Source organism: Grammomys surdaster, unplaced genomic scaffold, assembly GCF_004785775.1.
Source record: "Grammomys surdaster isolate TR1022 unplaced genomic scaffold, NIH_TR_1.0 126086, whole genome shotgun sequence".
NCBI classification, from domain to species: domain Eukaryota; kingdom Metazoa; phylum Chordata; class Mammalia; order Rodentia; family Muridae; genus Grammomys; species Grammomys surdaster.
Genome location: NW_021620894.1, coordinates 302,904 through 327,448, shown reverse-complemented (window position 1 = coordinate 327,448; position 24,545 = coordinate 302,904). Strand labels below are relative to the sequence as shown.

The window sequence follows — 24,545 nt, the reverse complement described above, 5'->3', positions numbered from 1 at the left end:
TGTGTGTGTGCCTGTGTGTGTATGTGTCTATGTGTGTGTGTGTGCCTGTGTGTGTGTGTGTGTGTGTGTGTGTGTGTTTCCCAGAAATGAGAAATAACTTTCTGGGCATCTCAGGCCCTTTCTCTATTAAGAGTGAAGACACAAGTCTCAGCAGAGGGGCAGCTCTTCCAGTTGACGTCAGAGCACAGATCCAGTCTTGTGGTCACAGTCAGTTTTTGTATGCCCCATTACAACACAAACACACTCCCAAGAGCTGACCCAGAGCCCCTTTTGTTTCTTAGTAAGCTCTTTCCTCTGAAGAAGTCATCCTTTTTGTTCCAAAAATGAGGCTTGGAGTAAAACTGATGACCACTGATGTCCTTAAGGTGGGCACAGGGGTGAGGGCATTGCAGGTGGCACTCTGGGGGCACAGGCTTCCTGCTTTTGTAAAGTTGCTGCTCCCCCTTGCTCAGCCCCTTCTGATGGATTCATTGCCTCTACATCTCAAATAAACAGGGTGTGGGGGTGTTCCAATACCACCTGTGGAGTCCAGGCTTCTGGTGGCTCTCCAGAGAGACACAGCGGAGTTCTTGGACTGGACAATCTGTTTTCAGTGCCTGGTGCCTAGACAGGTCAAGCAGGAATGTGATTCTGGATGCTGGAAGTGTCACTAACACTGCAACCACCGTGCTTCTCCGCTCCCTGTGGGTGTCTCTCTGTGAGTCTACACAGCAGCCTCCTGGGTCTGGAGTCAGACAAACGCTGTTGAGGAGACAACAATACCATGTATTTAACCAATAGATTCTTCCCCAGGGCTTTCATGGCTGCCATGGTGGCTTCTTCAAAAATGACTGAGACTGTCCCTAGAGAGTCAGAGTCACCGTTCCATGGAGCTACAGAATAATGTACAACCTGACATCACAGCAAGGTGGAGTCTTTGCCCTCTTCTGAGATAGGAGCTATACTTAGATTTCTGAGGCTTAGTACCAAGTTCCAGGGGTACATCGGACAAGTCCAGTGGAGGCATATGACAACGACTGTCCTGTCTTGTCTAGGTGTGCAGTCTTGGCTCCACTTCTGCTACTGCTAAATAAAGAACATATTAAAGGCTCTAGGACTTTGAGGACAGATTTAACCCCTGCTCTGGCCACTCAAATGACTACAGCCATATGAAGTAGGAAATAAATCATTAGATGCCAAACAGTGCCAGGCAGTACGTTTATAGTAGGGCCAGTGAATCTAACCCCAAAGTCCGTTTCTTCTTTCTGTTAGCCTCTATCATACACACAAGGCCAGGAGACCTACAACTATTTAAGTCAGGGACGTCCATTCTCTGGACTTCAATCCTTTCAAGGAAAAATGGGACAGTCTCTCTCTTGTGGACCCTGTAAGGTGAGGGTGAAATTAACATGAAATCAAGTGGCCAGTTAGCACCCTTTAATATTCATGTATATGGTAAATTGGTAATCTTCAGATCTGTCTGATGCTGGAGGCTAGCTGGAGAAAGCTTTGAAACTTACAGATTGCTGAGGGTCTGATCCCTGTGTGGGTTGGAGAGATGGCCCAGTGGTTAGGAGCATGTGCTGTTCTCTCAGAGAAGCTGAGCTCAGTTCCCAGCACCCACAGCAGGTAATTCACAACTGCTTGTAACTCCAGCTCCAGGGGGCCCCGTGACCTCTTCTAGCTATTGCCATGTGCGTGTAACTGCATATAGATGTGCACATCCACACATAATTCAAAATAAAATAAAATAAATCTTTTTTTAAAAAATCCAAGGCCTCAGGAGGTTTGTGAAGCAGCCCTGCTTGCGGATGTGGGGGACAGACACCAAATGCAGAGAGGCCAGGCCTTCTGCTTTCTCTTTCGTGCCCCAGCTATGATGTTGCCAGCTCTGGCCCTGCCTGCTGTCTCTACTCCTGAAGTTTTCCGTTCTACCCCTTTGCTGGTGTACTTTGGCCAATTCTCAGCACCTCACAGCCAAACAACAAGAGAAGAGTGGAGAAGAGTAGGGGAGAAAATGATCCAAGCCAGAACAAAAATTCCCTTTAGTTCCCTAGACCAAGTGAATGGAGGTGGAGGCTCTCCAAGCCATAGGCTTTGAGTAAGCAGCTGAGGTGTCCAGGTAGGGATCATCCTTCTGTCTTTGGCTACAAAGCAGTGTGTGTGTTAGCTGAATCCCAGAAGGCATGCTTTATACTTACGGTACTTTTCTTTGTATCGTCCAAACTGTGCTGGATACTTCAGGCATAGTGAAAGAATGCCTAGGAGAAGTCTTTATATTTAAGAGTTTCATTTATCTCCACCTGAAGAGGAGTACCCCAGCATGGCTGACTCCAAAGGAGACATTATTGAGTAGCTACTTTCCTTGGCTTTAGGCCTAATGACACTGGGGTCTCCTGTTAAATCTGCCTTATAAGTTTGCTTCTGCTTCAACCATCTGAATTTCTGCTTCCTTCCCATGGGAATTGTTGTCTGGGATGCTGGCACCGGATTGTAAGCTTCAAGTCTGAAAACTCAGGCTTTGAGAGTTCCTTGATGCTATCTTGAATCAACACGGTAACGAAGGAAGGAAGGAAGGAAGGAAGGAAGGGAGGGAGGGAGGGAGGGAGGGAGGGAGGAAGGAAGGAAGGAAGGAAGGAAGGAAGGAAGGAAGGAAGGAAGGAAAGCAAGCAGGCCGGCCTCCAGAAGAAGCATGATGTGATTCCCAAGATGACCATTTTCTTTGTGCTGTTGCTGGACTTGGGGTTGTTTTCATCTTCCTTAGGTAGGATTCAAGGAGACTTTTGAAGCCCCAACTAGGTATTTAGTATTTGTGCCTAATGGTAGGGAGAGCTGACTTCGAGTGCTCTGACTGCCAATCAGTTGTGTGACCTTGGGTGAGCCACCAGGACCTCTGGACCTTATTTTCTTTCTTTTACCCCTCAGGATGTTGGTATATGAAATATTGGGGGTTTTTTTTCTAGGCTTCTGCATGCCAAGCTTAGTCTTAAACTCCAACTGTGTGGTTGGACAGATCAAGAGAGAAGTCTCACTGGTAGGAAGCTCTCACAGGATACCCCAGAGGGGAAACCAAGACAAGAACTGCCATCTCCCCTTTCCAAGGTCACCAGTGCCAAACAGAACTTAGAATAGAATTGAATCCTCTTGCTTTGCCCTCCTGCAGAAGCTGATCTAGAGCCCCATGTGGCTGGCCGTGGGTGGGATGAAGGACTGGGCCCCAGGCCCTGGTCCTGCTCATGTGTAGGTTTTTCTCCTCCAACTCTAGACCAGGGATATAACAGTGGTAACTGGGAAGGAGACACGGAGGGGGGCGGTTCAACAGGCAGAGAATCAAGGTAGACTCAGAAATGGCTGCTGCCTCCTGCTTCCCTCAAACGAGGCTGATTGCGTGATGCCACAGTGGAAGGAAGTGTTGTGACTGTGTTCTGTGACATTTTCCTTTGATTTGTGACTACCGGTAGGCTGTCGTTGGCTAGAGTCATCTTCTAATCACGGGTGCCAACTCAGTCCAGATCCCAAGCTTTCCCTGAAGGCCAAAGGCCCAAGCTTCTTAAAGTCCTGAAATAAAAAGCGAATAAGTGGAGCCATCCCCACACCATGTTCATTCCATTTTTTCTTGACCACAGTATCTGTCTCTAGTTCTTTATTAACCCTATCTTATTGTCCCAGCTTTCAGCTTTGGAATCTGGGTCTTAGTGACCGTTGGATTCATTTGGTTCGTTAACTAACTCAAGGCGGGTATTCTGAGGTTGGGAAAAGCTCAGAGCGCCAGGCTGGGCTGCCAAGCCTCCCTCCTCTGTATCTTATTGCTCTCCTTCCTGCTCTCTCCAAACCTGAACACACCCATCTCCGACACATTCCGATCCTCTTTCACAAATCTTTCAAGCACCCAGCCACCATGCAGAGGTGCCCAGAAAGCAGGAAGGGCCCATTGCTTCATCCTAGAGGCCTGCAGCTAAGCCTTCTTCCTCTGGTGTCAGGAGACCCTCAACATCAAATCTCAGGACTTCTTCACTGACTGCTAGAAGGCAAGGATATGGAAAAAACTCATTTTCTTGACTGCCTTGGCTACTGAAAAAACAAACAGGTTAACAGTCTGGACAATGGGGATTCGGTTCCCAGTATAATTCTGTGTTGAGAATTCAGGGAAGACAGAAGAACCTATAACATGGGCCAAAGTCAAGGCTTCTATGTGATGCCATTAGAAGACAGGTTATACAGCGATACAAAGTGGCTTTATTACTTTTAAATTAATATTTTGGTATCACAATATGGGTGCTAAAGATGTACAAAGACATATCACTGGGGGGGGGTGAGGATGCAGCTTGGGTGATAGGGCACTTGCCCAATGAATAAACAGACAGAATGTTGGAAGCTGTTTTGTGCTGGAGATATGTGAAGAACAGGGGTGCTGGAGGAAGGGAAGGGCCAGGGTGAACATCTGGGCCGTTGAGCCTGCATCTGAGTAAGTGTTGAGCAGGTGAATGGGGGCTCTCTGCAAGTCAGAGTCACCTGGGGAGTTTTAAAACTCCAAAGCCTGGAACACACTCTGACTCATTAAAGAAGAGTCTCTGGGCTTGGAACCCAGAGAACTCCATCCTTGCAGATTCTGAAATGTAGCTGAAGTGAGACCCACAGTTTTAGGGGTTCATTTGTGCCTCTGGTAGCCAGTGGAATGAAATGTAAGTGAAGAACTATTATGGGCCTTTTGGTTTATTTATTTTAAGATTGGGACTTCTTATTCACTCCTTTTAGAAGTCCTGAGAACTGCCTTCTGGTTTGTATTTAGGAGGAACAGGAGTTGGGGGCGGGGTACAAGGAAGGGAAGGGGAAGACTTTGGAACTGAAGCATCTAAGCTCCTGGGGACATTGTCACAAACTACCCCTCCCTTACCGCCAGGACCTCCTGCAGAATTCCCCCAATTCCATGTCTGGAGTCTCCAATAACCCCCAGGGGATTGTGGTCCCAGCCTCAGCACTCCAGCAGGGCAACATCGCCATGACAACCGTCAATTCTCAAGTCGTGTCAGGTTGGTGCAGGGTTCTGGGGATTGTGGGAAGCGTCTTGGGAGAAGGAGTGCCCTTAGGAAATTCTGGGATGGAGAAATGTCCTCTGCTAAGGGAGGGACTTCCAGCTTAGTGTCTTGACTGAAGTGTTCTGCATATAGTGAGCACCAAGACCTGATCATGATGGGTTGGAACAAATTTAAATAAAAAATCTCATGGCTTCCCTCCCCCAACACACACATTCCCTCCAGCCCCCCAACACACACATTCAAGACTAAGGCCTTGTACCTCCTCCTAACTGCTTCCCGCCAAAGGCTCTCCTTTTCCTTCTGGACATCATCTCTTACCTCACCCACTCCTCCCCTATAAGGGGAGCAAACATACATTCTGCCACTACCCGAAGAGTCTTCACATGAGCGTGCCAAGCAACTGGGGACCCTGCTTGCCTTCTTTTTTTACCTCCATGTCAGGGGACCCCAAAACTGGTTGTCTCCTCAGGTGGAGCCTTATATCAACCGGTTACCATGGTAACCTCCCAGGGTCAGGTGGTCACCCAAGCAATCCCCCAGGGAGCCATCCAGATCCAGAATACACAGGTGAGTGTGTGTAGGTGTGTGCATCTGTGCATGAACGATGGAGGGTGCCTGTGATTGTTTACCGTCTGCTGGGCACTTCGGCAAATGGCTCAGTTAATCCTCACCTCTAAGACACCGCTCTCTGGACAGGAAGCTGGATGTAAGCAAGGGTTTTATCAGCTCTGGGGATTTCGCTGCCTCCAGAGTTTACATCAAAGGACCGTGCATTTCCTGTGCTTGGTCACCAGCTCCAACTGTTCTTCACCTCCGTGATATAGAGGTCAGATTTCTAGAAAGACCTGAAGTCAGATGCCTGAGATCCAACATTAACTGTGATCTTGCGTATGTCGCCTTACCTCTCTGAGCCTGAGTTCTTATCAATAAAGAAGGATTAATACCGTCACAGCCATCCTACATGGCTGTGATGAGGATTAACCACGGTGAGGGACAGGCAAGTGCTTTGCAAACTGTAAAGTATCACAGAAATGCTAATAACTATTGGATGGTTTATGGCAAATTCTCATCTTCAGTACTCTCTGCATGACCCTTTTCCGCTGTTTCCTCTCTCGCCCTCCCTTTCTCCTTCTCCCCTCACCCCAAACCTCATCACCATTCTCTGAGGGGGTAGTATGGGGTGAGAGGAAAAGGTGACCTCCCCAGGGCCCCAAGAATAACTTGGGAAAAGGGGGTTGGCAGTGAGAGTGTGCCATTACTATGGCAACAGGTCCCTAGCCACTAGCCTCACAGGCAGCTGATGCTGATTTTTTTCTTCACGTGCCCTGAAGGTTAACCTTGACCTCACCTCCCTCCTGGACAATGAGGATAAGAAGTCCAAGAACAAACGAGGAGTCTTACCCAAGCATGCCACCAATATAATGCGTTCTTGGCTCTTCCAGCATCTCATGGTGAGTGAGTGCGTGCGTGTGCGTGTCCGTGTGTGTGCATGGCTGTGCATCTGTGTGCGTGTGTGCATGCTGGGGGCTGTGGAATCACAACAGGGGGGGTGACAAATAGCCCACTGCATGGGTGTCACACTCTGCATGCCGAGACTATGGTCTCAGAAAAAGGCTACGGTGGATCATCAGCTACAGGGGCAGATCGGAGGAGACTTAAGTGGGACCTAGAGCCCAAAGACTTCTGAGAACTTGCTGCTGCTACTAGCTCAAAAAGTTGGGGGGAAAGTGTGAACACAAGAGGTGATGGAGACCAACATTCTGAAGAGAGTTGGGCACTGGGCAAGTATTTAACATTTTCTCCATCCCGGAAGCAACATATGCTGGTGTGGTCTTCCCACAACCAGTGGCTTTCTGTGTAGCCTTGGGAGATGATGTGTAGAGTGGCTGCTGGGTTTCAGAAGTCAGAATTCAGAGTTTCTGGGCTAAATGGAAGACGTCTAGGCAACTCTATCAAGATAAGCACACTCGGTACCCATCTTCTGCAGATTATGACTGAGCCATTCAGGCAGAAGCATCAAGAGCAGCATAGTCATCTGTGCACATAGACAACCTTGCCTCACCCCCCAGCTCCAGCAGAGACATTGGCAAGTTCCCGGAGACCAGACACAATAAAGGGAAGGCAGGCTTGAAGACAGTTACATTGGGTGTGGACTGTTTCATCTGTAGCTGTGTGCTAATTTCAGTGGTATTTATTTCTCAGAATGGTGAAAGTTCAGAGAGGACAAAAGTACAGAGCTGTAAGGTCATCCCTTAATTAGCTGTTCACTGGGCATGGTGGTGCTATATGTTCAAGTACTTGCCTGATTGGCTGAGGCAGAAAGAGCATGAGTTCAAAGCTGGCCTAGGCTATATAGCAAGACCCTACCTAAAAACAACAAACAGAATTGTTTCCCTTTGAGATTTCTGCTACAATGGATGAAGAGCAAAGTTGTATACGGCTTGGTTGGTTGATTTTTGCTTCTGAGACAGGGTCTTACTATGGTGCCTGGCTGGCCTCAGACTCTTGATCCTCCTGTTACAATCTCCCCAAACGGCAGATTTACAGCTGGGTGCCACCACATTAACAAGTTTGTTTGTTTTTTTTTAAACCCAAGTCCCAGTCTTTGTGAAATCTCGAGGTGAGTAGGATGTGTGAGGCTGATTCGTCATCTTGACTTAAAGTACATGCTGATTTTGCTATCCCCTGACACTGAGAGTAATCATCCTATAGGACTTGCTGTAGGCGTGAGTGGACCTACCTATATACATAGTCTCTCCAGCTGTGGCAAATCTCCCAAGAATAGGGACTGTGCATTATTCTTAAAGCCCTGATTCACAGTGTATGCCCTCAGGACAATGTCCAGTGCCTTCTTCTATCACTCTTCTTAGTTTCTGAGACAGTCTCTCATAGAACCTGCAGCTTGCTGTTTCAGCTAGGCTGGTTAGCAAGGGAATCCCCAGGGTCCCCCTATGTCCATCCCCACAGTGTTAGGGTTATAAACAAGGTGGGGTTTCATCTCATTATTTAAGGGCAGAGTTCTGTGAGTTCAAAACCAGCCTGGTTTATATAGCAAGTCTCAGGCCAGCTGAGGCAAAATAGTGAGACCCTGTCTGAAAAGACACACTCGGTGCTAGAGTTGCAGAGAAGCTGCCACACCCAGCCTTTTCATTTGTACTATAGATCCAGATTCTGATCTTTATCCACTTGACCCATTGATCCATCCACCCAACTGTCTTAGTTAGGGTTTTACCTCTGTGAACAGACACCATGACCAATGCAAGTCTTATAAATACAACATTTAATTGGGGCTGGCTTACAGATTCAGAGATTCAGTCCATTATCAAGGCGGGAACATAGCAGCATCCAGGCAGGCATGGTGCAAGCAGAGCTGAGAGTTCTACATCTTCATCAGAAGGCTGCTAGCAGAATACTGACTTCCAAGCAGCTAGGATGAAGGTCTTAAAACCCATGCCCACTGTGACACACCTACTCCAACAAGGCCATATCTACTCCAACAGAGCCACACCTTCTAAGAGTGCCACTCCCTGGGCTGAGCATATACAAATCATAACACCAACCCTACTTCTTTATTCTTTATTCACATGGTAGATTGTAAGAAGGATAAGGTTCGAGACTTTGTCCAAACAGCTGAGCTCTAAATTACCCTTGATATTGAACCAACTCTGGGGATATAGTTCTTGAGAAATCCCACTCATGGTTCCATATACTGGGCAGGTGCTGGCTCTGAGCTTTAGGAGAGAAGGAGTGAAGGACAGACATCCAGGCACCATAAATGTTCTGTCTCCAGCTCAGTTAGCACAACTAGTTTAGGGGTTGGTTAATTTGAAAGGGTAGCTAAAAAAGGAACAGCCACCCAAAAGACACAGTTTATGTTAATTTAAAAGACATACATATATTCATTTGCTAATTTTGGTAGGGAGCCAACATCTTTTTCTTACTAAACTATATCATTTTACTTGCATAAACCTTTCTTAGAATAAAACATCCAAATTCCAACTTTATGTCAAGTGGAATAAGAACACTGACTTTGGGAATCTAATCTAGTTAAAAGATCTTTATACTTCTTTAATCTAGTCTCTGTTATGTATCCCACCCAATCTGACCCAAAATGAGTCAGCGTTTTCTCTCTCTCTGTCTCTCTGTCTCTTTTTGTCTCTGTCTCTCTGTCTGTGTGTGTGTGTGTGTGTGTCTGTCTGTCTGTCTGTCTTTTGAGTCAGGGTTTCTCTGTGTAGCCCTGACTGTCCTGGAACTCACTTTGTAGACCAAGCTAGCCGCAACTCAGAGATCCACCTGCCTCTGCCTCCCAAGCACTGGGATTAAAGGTGTGCCCCACCACCACCCAGCAGAAGTCAGTATTTTCAAGCAAATTTGAGTCTCAAATTTTCCAAAGCTTTCTACATAGTTTTTCTTTTTTTTGCAACAATAACTCTTTCCTTTTGTACTGTAGTTCACTCACTAAGCCACAGAATCACAGGCTCACTTGTAGCTGGCATGTACCTGTCTGGATATAAGCACAGCAGCAAATGTGGCTGATGAGAATTCCACAAAATGCCCCTTTCATCCCCAGCCTGGGTCTGAAGCCAATGGGTGGTTTGCAGGTGTTACACAGAACATCCTATAATCTGCCTTGGCTAGTGTGATTCTGAGCACTTCTATAAACACTAGCTTTTCCCCTTGCTGATCCATCAGTCAGAAGTTGTGTTTTCTCCTTCCTTCTGTCCCCTGTCTTTTGTTGTTTGCACTGTTCTGTGGCATGAGCAGTTGCAGAGGTGCACTGGGATGACAGAAAACTCCTGAGGTGAAAGGTTAACTCCCAGAGCTTTCTTAGCTACAAGGCTGAAAGGAGATGGGGACATTGTCATCCTTAGTTCAGGTTTCCAGTCCTTGATGAATATGGTGACATTTTCTAGATATTTCATTTTGGCTGAAAAAGGCTAAACTCCAGCTGGAAGCAATAGGTCCACAGGAACCCACATCATGCTGGAAGCCCCTGAAGAAGGTCCTCCCTACTGAGGAGGGAAAGTCACCTTTCCTCCTCCTTGGATGTAATACCACCCCTGCTACTTCCGATGTCTGTCAGTCATCCTGAGCTGTCAGCAATCCTACCCATTTCCATCCCTAAACTTGATGATCCTCTGTATGTCAGGAGGTCTCGGAGAAGAGCCCAAGCCCCAGCAGGACCCATCATGCCTCACAGCAGCCGGTCTATGCTCACCACTCGAGCATTTATTTACCATTCTGGAGGTCCTTATAATATGGCTTGTCTTATACCAATCTGAAAAATCAACAAAGTGACGTAAGGTTCATTCTTATTTTCTGCTACTTTCTCTTCTTGCTCTTATTGTCTGAAGTTCCACTGGTCAAATGTCCATTTTTTAAATTACACTGTGAGAAGCGGGTACCTGTGGAAAGGCCACGAGGCCATCAGTCATTCCAAGTTTGCCATGAATTAGTTCAAAGTCAGACTTTGTACCCTACTCCCCATTCGGTTAAGATGAGTTGCATGTAAAGAAGGCCCGTCTCTGGTGAAGAATACTTTGTTAACATGATATCTTGAGAAGTCAAGCTAGAATTGCTTGTCAGAGGAGGATCTGGAGGTTGTTTTACATTTCTTGGGCCCTGTCTCTTTTAATACTGCAGGGACTGCTTTATTTATCTCATCAAAGACATAGTCATGGAATTTGATCTTGAAGACCTGGGAGCCTGGATGTCCTAGATGCAGAATCCTGACTGTGTGATGATACAAGAGACTAGGATGTATGAGAAGTGCTGGGAAGTGAAGGGGAGACTTCCAAAAAGGCAGCAAGATGGCTTAGCATGGAAGGAGCCTGCCACCAAGCCTGGCAGCCTGAGTTGGGCAATCCCAGAACAAACAGGGTAGAATGAGAGAACCAACTCCCACAGGTTGTCTTCTGACCTCCACACATTCACACACACACACACACACACACACAGAGAGAGAGAAAGAGAGAGAGAGAGAGAGAGAGAGAGAGAGAGAGAGAGAGAGAGAGAGGGAGGGGGAGAGAGAGAGAGAGAGAGAGAGAGAGAGAGAGAGAGAGAGAGAGGCGTGTGTACACACAATAACAGTATCAGGAACTGAGCCTGGGAGGCTGATAGACCTGAAATGGTCCAGCTCAGCTCCAGGCTCACTTGTTCTGTGGCTTTCAACAGATCAGTCAGCTTCCTCAGCTCTGGGTTCCTCTTCTTAAAGCAGATAGAGCAATGCCTGCTGTTCTAATTCTGTCTCTATTGCTGTGGTTAAATATCCTGAAAAAAAAAAAAGTCAACCTAGGGGAGAAACGGATTTATTTCAGCTTATGACTCCAGGTTACAGTTCATCATTATGGAGAAGTCAAGACAAGAACTTCAAATAGCTAGTTACATCATATCCACAGTCAAAAGAAAAGAGAAATGGATGAATGAGGTCGTTTGCTTGCTTGTTAGCTTCCTCCTTTCTAATACAGTCTGGGACTCCATGCCAAGGGAATGGTACTGCCCATAGTTGTCTGGGTCTTAAGAGAACAACCCTTCTCCCAGCACCCCACACACACACACACACACACGCACACACGCGCGCCCACAGGCCAACCTAATCTAAACAATTCCTCAATTAAGACTCTCTTCCCAGGTGATTCTAGATTGTGTGAAGTTGACAAAGCCACCTACTATGTGCTGGAGATGATTGGTAATGTGTTCTAAAGCACAATGGCTAGCAGCCGACATGGAGTAGCCTGGTTGGAGATACAGGGAATATGGACCCTGCTATTGACTTGCCCCTTACTACTTGCATAACTATAGCTGGCTGTTACACTCCCCTGAGATTATTTTTTTATATATGTAACATGAGAACAAAGCCTAACTCCTAGGTGCTTTCCGCAACACACAGTGAGCACACAGTGGGCATTCTATACACTGTAAGTAGTAAAAAGGTAGCCAGCTGTTGTGGGTATCCATCGGGGTTAGTGACTATTGTCAACAGGTGAGACATGTCCCCATGCCATAGCTGAGATAAGGCATCACTGCCTTTACACGCCTGCGCCTTCTTGGGCTCCAGAGGGAGAGGCTGTGCTCTAGGACTCTCTGGGTTCTGTGCAGTTTGGAGGTGTTTAATTATAGGGCTTAGGGAGAGGAATTGGCATTTAGGGTGGATTTTAAGGATAGTTTGGGGTTGTTGGGGTATAGATGGTCATTTTTGGCTAACAATCATCTCTCAGGTGATCATCTTTAACTGTGGTCTTAACATCTTAATTGTTGTGAACAGACAGACTAAACTCTCCCCTCAACGTGTTCTTATGAAATTCTCTTCATCCCTGTTCTGATCTTGGAGTTTGATGACCCATGTGGTACCTTGGAATGACCGAAATGGAAGGCAGAAAGCTGTCTGACTATACTCTTTGCTACCCCAATCTCTTGATGCCAAGGAAACTTAGGCCTCAAATTTCTGCTATGGCGTGAGACTGTTCCCCCACCCACTACTTACTGGACTGAAGAAAAGCTGCCTTATGACTCTCAAGGGAGGATGGCTGAGTGTCGGAGCGTGAGAGGCCCAGGGTACTCCACAGGAAACTAGTGGCTTTCAGAGACGCCCTTTAAAAATGTCATAAGACATAACCTTACAGCATCCCTGAGAAACCTGACACACTGGTTAGGAGAAAACACACATGTACACAGGACTTAGAGCACTCTTCAAGGATGCAGAAAAGGAAGCCTTTCAGGAAAAGGGAGCAAGATACACCTGCACAGAGGGCATAGGGCTCCAGCTGGCTGCCAACAAACAACCTGTAACTTTTGCAGAGCAAGAGCACATGCACTAAGCCAGAGATTGCTCTTTCCTTCTTAATCTCTTTTTAACAAATACACACAGAATATGACAGGCAGTACCCTAGGTACCCTGAGGCTGGTAGAATGATTTCCTAACTTCGAAGGAGAAAATAAAAAATGTCCAAGGTCTAGAGTTACCTAGAGGCAAGTCCAGGATCCAAACCATATAGAAAACTATGTCCTCGCCCATACTCAAAGGGTCACCTCTGTGACCCCTCTAGAGAAGCAGGGTGTCTTGATAGATTGTTAGGTATCCCTTCCTGCCTGCCCCTAAATAGTCAACAATCAATCAAGGAGCAGCAGTTGTGTGGCTTGCCTCCAGGAAGAACTCCTGGGAGTCTGAATCAGAGAATCAACACCCATCCTCCTTTGTACCTGAAGACACCTCCCTCCCAAACCTCCGCATAAATTCATTCAACAAGTATACACCACATACTTAGAATGGGTCAGGTATTCTCTGTGCAGACGGGGAAAGAGATAAAGAGAAACATATCATCCCTTTTCTCAAAAAACTGACAATCTGTCTCTGATCTGTCAGGTGCCAGATAACAAGTCACTCCTATAGACGCATTTTAAGGAAGCACTTGAGTCTGGAAGAAGGAGACTGGGTGGGCTAAAACTGAAGAGAGGCAGGCATGGAAGCAAGCTAAGAAGAATCATTCTCATTACACTGTGATGAATGGGTTGAAATAGAAACCAGAGGGAGAAAGAAACAGCTTATAGACTCAAAACAGGAGGTAGGATGTTTTCACAGTGGGAAACTATACAGCAACAAAAACAAATAACTACAGCCACTCGAAACTGAGGATGAACAAATAACATCATTAGTATAGTGTTCGAAACAACTGACAAATGTTGCACATGGCTGCAATCCCAGCACTCAGGAGTTGGAGGCAGGAGGACCAGTTGTCCAAGGTCATTCTCAGTTATGCAGTGAGTTCATAACCAGGCTGAGCTACATGAGAGACTGTCTCAAAGAAAACAAAACAAACAGACAAACAAACAAAAAGAAGCAAAACTGAGCCGTTGTGTTGCAGGATAGAATACATACAGAATGACCTACAGAAAAGTAAGAAAGTGATTTTCATACATTATCTTTGGGAGAGTGGTCAGAAGAAAGCATATGGGGCTCCTGGGTGGGAACAGTCTCCCATCTTTTGACCTGGGGGTAGATGGGTAGGGAGCATTGGCTGTGACTGTAGGTGATGCTATGCTGCTTAGCTCTCTGTGCCTCTCTTTGTGTTTCTAAAGGGTAGGAGGAAAACCCAGAAAGAATGAGCATTCTAAACATGGCGTGTGCCGATGGACGGAGGAAGCCCATTGCTAACGGCCCTTGCCTCGGTCAAGCAAGGCGTGCTTGTCTGCTTGCATGATTGCTTGCTTGCTCTGTCATCTCTGAAATCAGGGTGCATCTGGCATCCGTGTCATGTTAGATGTGACGCCATACCGTCATTTCAAAGCTCTGCCTCTCCTGGCTGCCTCCCCTTGGGTCCTAGGCCCTCCTGAGCAGTGGCATTGCCATAGAATGAAGGCTCCAAAGCAAGCCCATGGTTGTCAAGAGGGGGAAAGCAAGAAAGGTTTGATAGGCTCCCGAGCAGGTCTGGGGAAAGGAAAGCCCAACTCCCTACTGACTCTGCTCTCAGTATGGGCTCCACTGATACCCACAGGCTGCTGTTCCCCACATCACAGGTCTCTTTGTGGCCAGTCAACCTCATGGTAAGATCCACATGGGCTGGTGACATGGAAGGGTCATCACAGGGTAACCTTGAATGAAAGAAGTTGCCAGAGATACAAAAACTGGATTAGTTTCTTCTGACCAGAGCCCACTCTTCAAACTAAAAGCTATTTCAGTGTCCTTTGAATCCAAGGAGACAAGAGTCATGGAGGTATAAAGGGCAGAGTCGGGAGAGCTGCAGAGGAGGGTTTTTTGTTGTTGTTGTTGTTTTTGTTAATTAGCAGAGGGAGCAAAAAAGCACCTACTTAACGAATATGCTTCAAGTTCCTTGTCTTGAGTGTGCAACTGGAGGAGTCTGGGAGGCCTCTATGCATTTGTAAAGACATAAGACTCTTGTTCTGTCAGCCCATGACATCACCCTGAAGTCCAAGAAGTGGGTGCCTTTTTTTTATTTCCATGTTAACTAGAGAAAGCTAAGGACAAAAGACACAGAACAAGTAGCCAAGGCCCAACAGCCACCAGATAGTGGGACAAGACTTCACCTGCTCCTCACTGGTCCTTCACCAAGCCTTGCTCAGTTGTAGAAATCTCCAGTCTGGTACTGAGAAGGATCTGGACTTTGCTAGTCAGGGCTATACCTTCTTCAAGGAAGAATCATTCACTTGGAGAAAGCTGCAGCTTGGGCCCTTCCTTTTGGCCTTCTGTAGAGTTCCTCCAGCTGGTGGTCACAGGACAGCTTCCAGGGGACAATGCTCATCCCCTAAGATCTCATTTCACTCCCTCTCTTGTCCTTGGCCTCAAGCCTTTCCAGTTGTGCTAAAAGTAGTACTGACTCAATTGTGGTCTGTCCAGAAGCCAGGACTATTTTGATTCTGTCCTCGGGAATCATGTGGTCTGAGGCGTGTACAAGCTGGACTGCTCCCCGGGACTCAGCTGTGGTGCCAGGAATGTTCTGGCCCACACACCTGTTCCCAAAGCTGGGCTAAGTGTTTCTACTCATCCACAGCCTCCACCCTGTGCCTCCTGAGGCGCTACGCTGGGATAGAGAGGTGGTGGGACCTGTTAGTAAGGGTACTCATAAGAAGTCTAAAATCCTATCCATCACATAACAATCAAGGAATGTTTGAGCCATACTCAATTCTTCAAGTAAGATGGGAGTATGCCGATCTGTGTTTAAGAAGCAGTGCCTCTTTAGAGACAGGAAGAATCATCCTTCCATAATAGGCTTGGGGCCTTAACGGGAAGAGATGCTCATCTGTCTAAGTCATAGTGTTAGTCTTCTGTCATAAAGGATTCTATCTTCTCTACTGGAGTAGTTCAGTTATTCTTCAAAGCCTAATTGAGGCCCCACCTCCCTAGGCATCCTCCCCAACCAAACCAACTCACTCTTCTCCTATAACCCAAAGAGTACAGACTACCTTCGGTAGAGATGCCCCGCCACCACCTTTCAGCTGTGAACTCCTAACTTTCAGGTTCTGACTCCTAGCACTCAGGAAGCAGCAGGCATCCAGCCTGTGTAAGCTGATGACCCAACTTTGCTTAAGAACCAACCTTGTCTACACATCTATTGACTTGTATACTCACACACCGTTATTGGACATGAGCACCATTCCTTTTTTTATTATTATTAATAATTTATTTATTTTTCTCAAATTGTAATTCATTCACACGGGGTTATAAATACAGAAAGGCAAGACGTGGGGAAGGGGATGACACCGGAGCGTGGGTGTTCAGGGGGAATACAGATATCTTTCAGAACAGGGTATCGGCTGGGTGAAGGTTCAGGGGACAAGTCACTATGACTCTGCCTATGACTCACTTGTCCTTATCTAAGTTGGTATTGTCTGCCAAGGCTACCTATTTACAAGGACTATGACTACTCAGGCTGGTAAATTTCCATGAAAGCTGCCTGTTTACATTAGCTTATAGCCATCTGTTTCAATGTTTTTCAGAGACTCAAGACTTGGTGTTAGTATACATGTTTGACAGGCCTATTGCTGATTTTAGGCCTATGGCTGATTTTAGACCTTCAGTGTGTAAGCAGGGCTGCCCCTGACATCTCCTCCCTTCTCTAAGTATAGAAGGGCTGTGGCAATTCTAATCTTTCGAAGGCGGGGATAGAGGCCTGACCTCCAGTAATTGAAGGGGACCTTGTAATGATGAGCACCATTCCTATGACTGGTCTGGCACTATTGAGATAACTTCCTGTGACCTAGAGATCCTACCTAAGTGCAGCTCATAGCTTCCTGCTGGCTATTGATGTCCCTGTGTGGTGAGTGCAATGCACTTATCCAAAGGCCTTGGTGACCAGTTTGGCCTCAGGGAGCTGGAAAAGGCCTCCCTGAGGATTTGCCCTGGGACAAAGCTTCAGCATCACTCAGAAATGTCTGCAGTGTGAAGATGAGGGAAGAGACATCGGTAGTAGAACAGTAAAGGAGGGCATGAGGAGAACCAAAAGACTGTCATTTTTTTGTTGTTGTTGTGTGTGTGTCAACTCGCATACCTGCAAGTTCTACATCATGCAGAGTGAACTAAGTGTAGATTGAAAATATTTGAAAAACAAATTGCCCTAAGCACGTACGGATTCTTTTTCTTAACATTGTTTCCCTACGTGATATGGTATAATGACTATTTATTTCCACATGGTTATCTGAAGTATCGTCAGTAATCCAGAGATGATATTTGGCAGGAGAGTATGGGCACCATATACTCTCTTCCTCTGAGCTCCCGTATGCTCAGTGCCCAGTTCTCTATAGGATGTATAGGCTGTATGTATATACTGTGCCATGTTATGGGATGAGACCGGGTCGTGCATAGATATTGCTGTCTATAAGGGGTTTTGAACCAATCCTCCATAGATAACAGGGGAAGATTCTGGCAGCCGTAGATAGAGAGGCTTAGCTCCTTCCTGTGACCCTTGTGAGATAGGATGGGAACACTGCCAGGGTCCCTGCCTGTCCACCCCTACACAACCTGACATTTCCCCTCGTGGCCTCCTTCTGCTCCCTTCCAATTAGCATGAAATTGGCTCCGGTAACACTGGTGTGCATTCCTTCTTGTTAGACTCTTAATATTGTATGAATCACAGGGTCAGATGCCCTGGTGGAGTGGTCAGGGTCAGAGGTGTGAATTAAAACAACACACGATCCTGATTGCTTTAGTCAAGGGACACTGAAGCCAGCTGAAGAGGCTGCTTTCCTTTGTCACTGCTAACGCCAGCACTTCCAAGACTGCAACACTCCAACTGCTCCCTCCGTGAGCTTTAAACATCTTACCCAAGTCACCTCATCCTTGAAATACAAACTCTTTGCAAGTATTTAATCGTTACATAATTTAATAATGTCTCATTAAATGCCATGCCTGAGGTCTCACAGCTAGTCACAATAGAGCTAGTTTGGGAGCCCCAGTCTCTGGGACTTTAGAGAGTCCAAGCATTTCTTGTGTACTAGCAACACGAGCAGAAAGATCTCAGTCACAGATGTAGATGACTTGGTCCTCTAAGCCCGAGACCTCCGGGTCTCCTCTGCTTCTAGGATGAATCTATGGTCTTTTTAGACTTCCACGATGCCTGCTGGATGTCAGGCCCTTGTGCCAGAGCCTCAGCCCCAGAATTACATTAACTCAGTGTTGTCTAGCTCCACACCTGCAGGTCCCACGGCGGAGACACAGGGAAGCCTTTCTACAACAGCAGGCCCCAATAACACAAGAAAGTCCATGGGTTCCAAGGCTTTATTGTTCATGGTGTGATAGATAGTCGAGAAGTGCACCCCCCATCTTTGGGAGGGGCTACATAGCCAAACATGACTGCAGGTTAAATGGAGGTCTAGACCGCGTGTAGGAGCCTGGATTCTGGGGGCGTGGCCGAACACCTGCCGTTTCTCCACTGGAGTTGGGGTTCAAGGCCCATGCCCAGCCAAGAACCAAGATATCCTTCCACAGCCTGACACACACCCATTGGCCTCAAGACTTTCTTCCTTAAGCTCTCCCTTTCTTTTGTTTTTGATTCCTTGTTTGTTAGTTAGTTAGTCAGTTAGTTAAGTTAGTTAGTTAGTTAGTTTTATTTTTTGTTTTTTTTTCTTGGGGGGGGAGGGGTTGTTTTGAGAGTCTCTGGTAGGCCAGGCTGACCACCCTGCTCTCAACACTGAAGTGTTGTGATTATAAGCATGAGCCACCACACCCAATCAGACTTTTTCTTTCTTTAATGTCACTCAGCTCAGCCATCTTCCTGTGACTCTGACCAGTACATATTCCCTGCTGCTACATTTCTACGGTGCTCAGTGCCGAAACCTCAGCATCTCCAACTTCACCTTTGTTTTCCTCTATCAGTGGTCATTTGTGTGTAACGACGGTGCAGACACGTTCTTAAATGTGCACTGTGTCCTCATGAAGTGCGGTTGAAGAGCGGGAATAAACGTGTCATCAAGGCCAGACCAGAGTATGCAAGACCGCAGGAGATAATCTGTATCACTCAGCTATCTGCAAAGGAATGCAGAGCCATAGTCTGAAGAACTGAGTTGGTAGGACCATCTGAGTGACAGTGTAGCCTTAGCTGTCCTATAACTCACTCTGTACACCAGGCTGGCCCCAAACTCAGAGATCCATTTGTCTCTGCCTCCCGAGAGCTGGGGTTAAAGGTGTATATCACTTCTGCCTGGTCTACCTCATAATCTTAATAAGTTTGATTAAATGAAGTTAAATGTATAGAAACATTTCAAAGGGTTAAAAGGTCCTATGGCAGCAGTGTACCACTGTATATATCCTGTCTCTCGAGAGGCCTAGTATAAATCTGGACACAGTAGATATAAATAACAATTCATTTAGATTGTATTAATTCATCCCCCTTTCCCATGTACTGCCTTTTGGGGCTTTGGAAGACCGTTGTTGATCCTAGCTCTGAGAATTCCACCTGCCTGCGGAATCAAGTGAGAGTCAGGGAAAGTGTCTTGCAATCAATACTGAACTGACAGTAGAAACTACCCTGGTCCCCATTGCATGGCACTGTGCTGAGGGAGCCTAAGGCACATGGCAGCCTCTGTGTACACTCCAGGCACATTGTCCTCAAGAGCAAACATTACCCTTTCCCCAGTTTCGGGCTCCCAAGTCCTGAGCTGTGTCCATGAGTTGAGTATGAACATCAGGACAATCTGGCCCCCATGTGCCCATAACTCGTTAGCCATTCTCTCCTTTCAGCACCCCTACCCCACCGAAGATGAGAAGAGGCAGATTGCAGCCCAGACAAACCTCACCCTCCTGCAAGTAAACAACTGGTGAGTTGGCATCACCTGCCCACAGGCTCTCGGACCCAGGAGCACATGCTTGGCAAGGGAACTCAAAGCAGGGAGAGGAGACAGAGTGCCCAGAACTACCTCAGCCTCAGCTCCACTGCCAGGCCAGTCCTCTTCCCTTGTGGGCTAGATACAAGGAGCTAGAGTTAGCCTGGCCTGGGCTTCAACTGCAGCTTCACAGTGCCCTCTGCTGGGAAACTAGATCAAGCACATCCATGGAAACTTCATGAGTTTAGGGTGGGGGAAACATTGCCAGATAGTCTGTGATCACCAACCCAGTAGAGACAGACCAGAGGGTCTTGCATCAGATACCAAAGGTACATCCAGTAGTGGTTATCTGGTCTATCTAACTCCATGTGTGCTGAAACCAAAACATTTCACAAAGTAAGCTGGGAAGGAGAAGGGAGAGATGCCTTCCTGGGCTGACAGGGATATCCGTGTCCTTGTCTACTTCTGGCCAGGAAGGATAGAAAGTACTAGACCCTAAAGCTAGGCCCCTTTTATAAGTCCAGAAGTTTGTGACTATGCCCACAACTCTTCCCTTATCTGTTCAGTTCTGGTAGATCTTGAGTAGGGATTTCTGACAGTTCCTCATGCATTCTTCCATACTGTCTTTGAACACCAAATCTTGGGAAACTCCATAGTCACAGAGGGTTTTTACCTGTAGACTGGTACCCCTGCCTACACACATTGGGGGGGGGCAGCTTAACTGTCACGTTTTCTCACCCCAACACCACCCATGTCACCCAGATGGTGTCTAACCAGATCTTCACCATCATCTCTGGGCAGGTTCATCAATGCCAGGAGGCGCATCCTGCAGCCCATGCTCGATGCCAGCAACCCAGATCCTGCTCCCAAAGCCAAGAAAATCAAGTCTCAGCACCGGCCCACCCAAAGATTCTGGCCCAATTCCATTGCTGCTGGGGTCCTGCAACAGCAGGGTGGCACCCCAGGGACAAACCCTGATGGTAAGATCAGGCCTAAGGATGGCCTAGGTTGGGGCTGGTGGGGCTCCTGGAAAGCAAAGATTCAATGATGATTGTCTCCTTACCCAGGGTCCTGTCATTACTTTCCATAGTGCTTGTCCCAGTGTTTTAGAAAGCTTACTAAGAAGGGATGTTCTGTGCACATTTTTTATTGTTTTTTTTTTTTTGTTATTTCTATTGTCTGTGTTTTGTTCTGTTTGAAACAGAATCTCATGTAGTCTGGCCTCAAACACACTATATAGCTGAGGATATTCTTATGTTTCTGCTCCTCATGCCTCTGCTCTCTTAGGGCTAGGTTTACAAGTGTGAGCCACAAAACTCAGCTCTTGTGTAAGTTTTAACAAACTTAAAGCAAGCTCACAAAGGAATGGGAGAGGGTGGTCCTTGGAGACAGTGGCTGCTCAGAAGAGCCCCTTTCTTCTTGCTCCTTATGGTCCCGAGTTTCCCAGTACAGTCAGTATCTACTTAGCTCTCCAAGGGCAAGGCCATCTATAAATACCAAGAGAGGCAGCTGGTTTGTGAACAGAGGCCAAGAGAAGCATTGTTCTTCCAGATTCTCCATCACACCCTCCATACATGCTCTTCAAAGTGCTGGTTTCCTGGTAAACAATGAATAATTTAATCAGCGAGACATTTCTGAGGTTGGCTCATGAAGACCACTGTGTGGGCACTAGGATGGAGACACCCGTGCGCACGCATATCTGCATGCATACGGCTGTACACAGGTTCCTCCGTGACGTGTCGCCATCTGTTGAGGTAGATGAGGAATAAACAGAAGTGCTTGCAGAAAATCCCAGCGCTGGCAGTGCTGACACAGTGTCTGGATCCCATGACTTAGCAGAGAATGGAGACGAAGAGAAGACTCCGTTTCCTCCTCTTCAGAATTCAGTTCAGGGTGCCTGCTTTACAGAGTAGTTGGAAATTTTAATTAATTAGTTAACTAATTAATAATTAATTAATTAAAATGCTTCCTATACTTATATAGAGAATCCTGAGTATGTAGTAGCCTAGAGTGTTGCTACCTGGGATGGTGCAGAAGAAATTAAACAATGGAGGGTTCAAAAGCTTCATGCCAGTGAATTGTCTCACTCAGGGTTTGGTGCTCTTGCAAACAAGGGTCTCACCATCCCATGAGCCAGCACATCCACCCCATCCATCACTAAGGATGGAGGAGGCTGGGGTTTCCGAAGAACTCCATCTGAGGGTAGGAGCATCAACTTGGGTAGGGCTGGGCCCAAGTAACAGCCCTTGCCTCGTCCTAACCTTTGTCCTCTCCCATGCAGGTTCCATTAATTTGGACAACCTGCAGTCCCTGTCCTCAGACAATGCCACTATGGCCATGCAACAGGCAATGATGGCTGCACACGATGACTCATTGGATGGGACAGAAGAGGAGGATGAAGATGACATGGAGGAGGAGGAAGAGGAGGAGGAGGAACTAGAGGAGGAAGCTGATGAGCTACAGACCACGAATGTCAGCGACCTAGGCTTGGAACACAGTGACTCCCTGGAGTAGTCAGGCAGCCCAGATGGCACTGGTCACCGAGCAGGAAAAGGAGTGTCATCAGGAGGGTTCAGGGTGGGGGGAGGGGATATGGGCAGGCAGCACTAAGAAAGTTGGGCCCTAGCTTCCCCGAATTGTAGCTTGAAGAAATGCAAAGGAGACACCCTGTTCCTTTCCAACCACCAAGCTTCAGTGAAAACCTAGTCCCAGACCCTCAGACTGCAGAGAGCTCCATTGCCGGTGCCAGTCAAACAGCCTGTGAAGAAAGACAGTGAGATCCGGACTCACCAAATACCAGAGGACAGATGACACCCGTGGCTCCACATGGAAAAGGACTTGAGTTGTTTACAAGCCCTGGCCCGTGAGGTGGACAGGCGCTGTTTGCAGAGCGGACCTTTGCTAAGGGGCAGACTTGGGAGGGAAGGATGAGACATAAGGGGTCTAACATTTTCTCCCAGGAGAATCTGAGCTCCCTTGAAAGACACTCATGGACAGGAGGGAGCCCAAATGCGTAACCAGTGGCCAGAGGAATAGGACGGCTGAGACAACACCACACACTGCATATCAGAGCGGGACACGAGCTGCACAAGGCTCCAACTTGCCCTATGAGGGCCCTGTATCTGGGCACAGCAGCCATGGATTAAGGAGAGGGGGAAGGAAATCAAAGAGACTCCTTCTTCCTCTCTTGGAGATATATTGCTCTTAACCTGGAGAGGTTAAGAGCTACCCTCCATCTGGGTCAGCTCGAGGACCAAGCAGGTGGCAGAACCTGGATCAGGAGCCATATGAAGATGACTTTGGGGATCACAGCACAGCTCCTGTAACAATAGGACCATGGTATCTTATTAGATGCTCCTACCCTCAGATGGTGTTCTTCAGAAACCCCAGCCCCCTCCATAAACCTTTAGGGAAGTGGGTGGGGCCAGGGGTTCTTTCCACTCCACAGGTCTCCATGGTATCCCTCTGTTCTCAAGCTGGCACTACCAACTTCCGGCTTCCTACTTCATTCTATTCTCCAGAGAAGACAGAAGAAACATTGGAAAGAAGCGTTATCCCAATGAGAAGCCAGGATCTGAAGAAGGTGCTACTGCTCTCCAGTACTCAACATGGCAGGGGGATATAGGGCACGGGTGATCTGCACACACCATTGTGCTTGGCACTGGAGGAACTGGGGGGCTCCTGGGAGGAAACTTCCTACCATCTGCCCTCACCCACATCCTCCGAGCCCAGCTTGGAGGATCCATGATTGGCATCTGCTCCTCCTGTCCCCGCCCACCCTATGGCTGTAAAAGACAGGACTGACCACATGTGTGTTTTCCATTGGGTTTCACGTGGTGGATGTGCAGTTTCATTTGTAAATGTGCATTGGCCGTCTCCTTCAGTGCTAGGATGTGAATGGCTATCTGGCTCAACCAGAGGGGACCCTTGGGACCTTCTGAGCCTTCTCCTCTCCTCCTCTACCTGGTTGGGTGGAGCAAAAGGATAGTCACTTTCTGAGGTCTCCCGGAAATGAATGTATTTCTCCCCCGCCCCCAAAAAAGAGCTGATATTTAATGTTTTACTAGGGATTTTTGAGAAACAAATAACCTTATTTATAATCTGGGTGATCCAATCATTTTTTTACTCCCCTTTGATGCCATACCTAGAGGAAAGGCAAACTTTTTGGCGTGAGACTTTTACAACCCGCAGTGGGATAAAACATTTCCTCTTCTGGTTCATTTTTCTTGTTGAAGTACATACATCCACACATAAATTCTTCCACCCAGCACCGTGACAGGCTCCCTACTCAGCACGGATATGTGTGCATTACATGAACATGCCTACATTTCCCTCCCAGCCCCTTCCACCTGCCTAATGTTACGAAACCTCCCTCTGATGTATCCACCAAACCAGTACTGAATGTGGCCGAGAGTTTTCAGTAAACCTTATCACCTACCAAAATACTGATGCCCAGCTCTCTCTTCTTGTCACCGCCTTAGGGCTTCAGTGGGACCCTGGGCCAGATAGAAACTGGAGGCCCACCATCTACCCCACAGAAATGAACACCCTCAGAAAGGGACAAGGTAGAGGGCTTTTGGAACGACTTTTGTTAGCCTGTCTGGAGGGAAGGATGGTCCACGTTAACACATCTGCCTTTTGTGGGTCTATCTCTAAGAGAAAGCTCTGTACTGCCCTCTCCTGGCAGTTTTGTGCACTGCAGGTGAGACCTCACCTCCCACTTAGACCTTTGTATTCTCCGCGGTTGCCCTAGGACTT

The 24,545-nt window shown here is 47.2% G+C and overlaps 1 protein-coding gene across 4 annotated transcripts in view; it reads left to right on the top strand.

Moving 5' to 3' along the window:
* Pknox2 (PBX/knotted 1 homeobox 2) overlaps positions 1 to 24,230 on the top strand; it is a 273,157-nt gene extending 248,927 nt beyond the window's left edge. For 2 of the 4 annotated variants that reach the window (XM_028755806.1, XM_028755808.1), the window contains exons 8-13: positions 4,880 to 5,009; positions 5,485 to 5,582; positions 6,347 to 6,466; positions 19,705 to 19,781; positions 20,589 to 20,767; positions 22,069 to 24,230. In XM_028755806.1, the coding sequence (XP_028611639.1) occupies positions 4,880 to 5,009; positions 5,485 to 5,582; positions 6,347 to 6,466; positions 19,705 to 19,781; positions 20,589 to 20,767; positions 22,069 to 22,301 (837 nt within the window). In that variant the 3' untranslated portion in view covers positions 22,302 to 24,230. The remainder of the gene's footprint in view (positions 1 to 4,879; positions 5,010 to 5,484; positions 5,583 to 6,346; positions 6,467 to 19,704; positions 19,782 to 20,588; positions 20,768 to 22,068) is intronic. The other 2 variants (XM_028755810.1, XM_028755809.1) reach the window with 1 other exon arrangement.
* Positions 24,231 to 24,545: the final 315 nt, after the last annotated feature.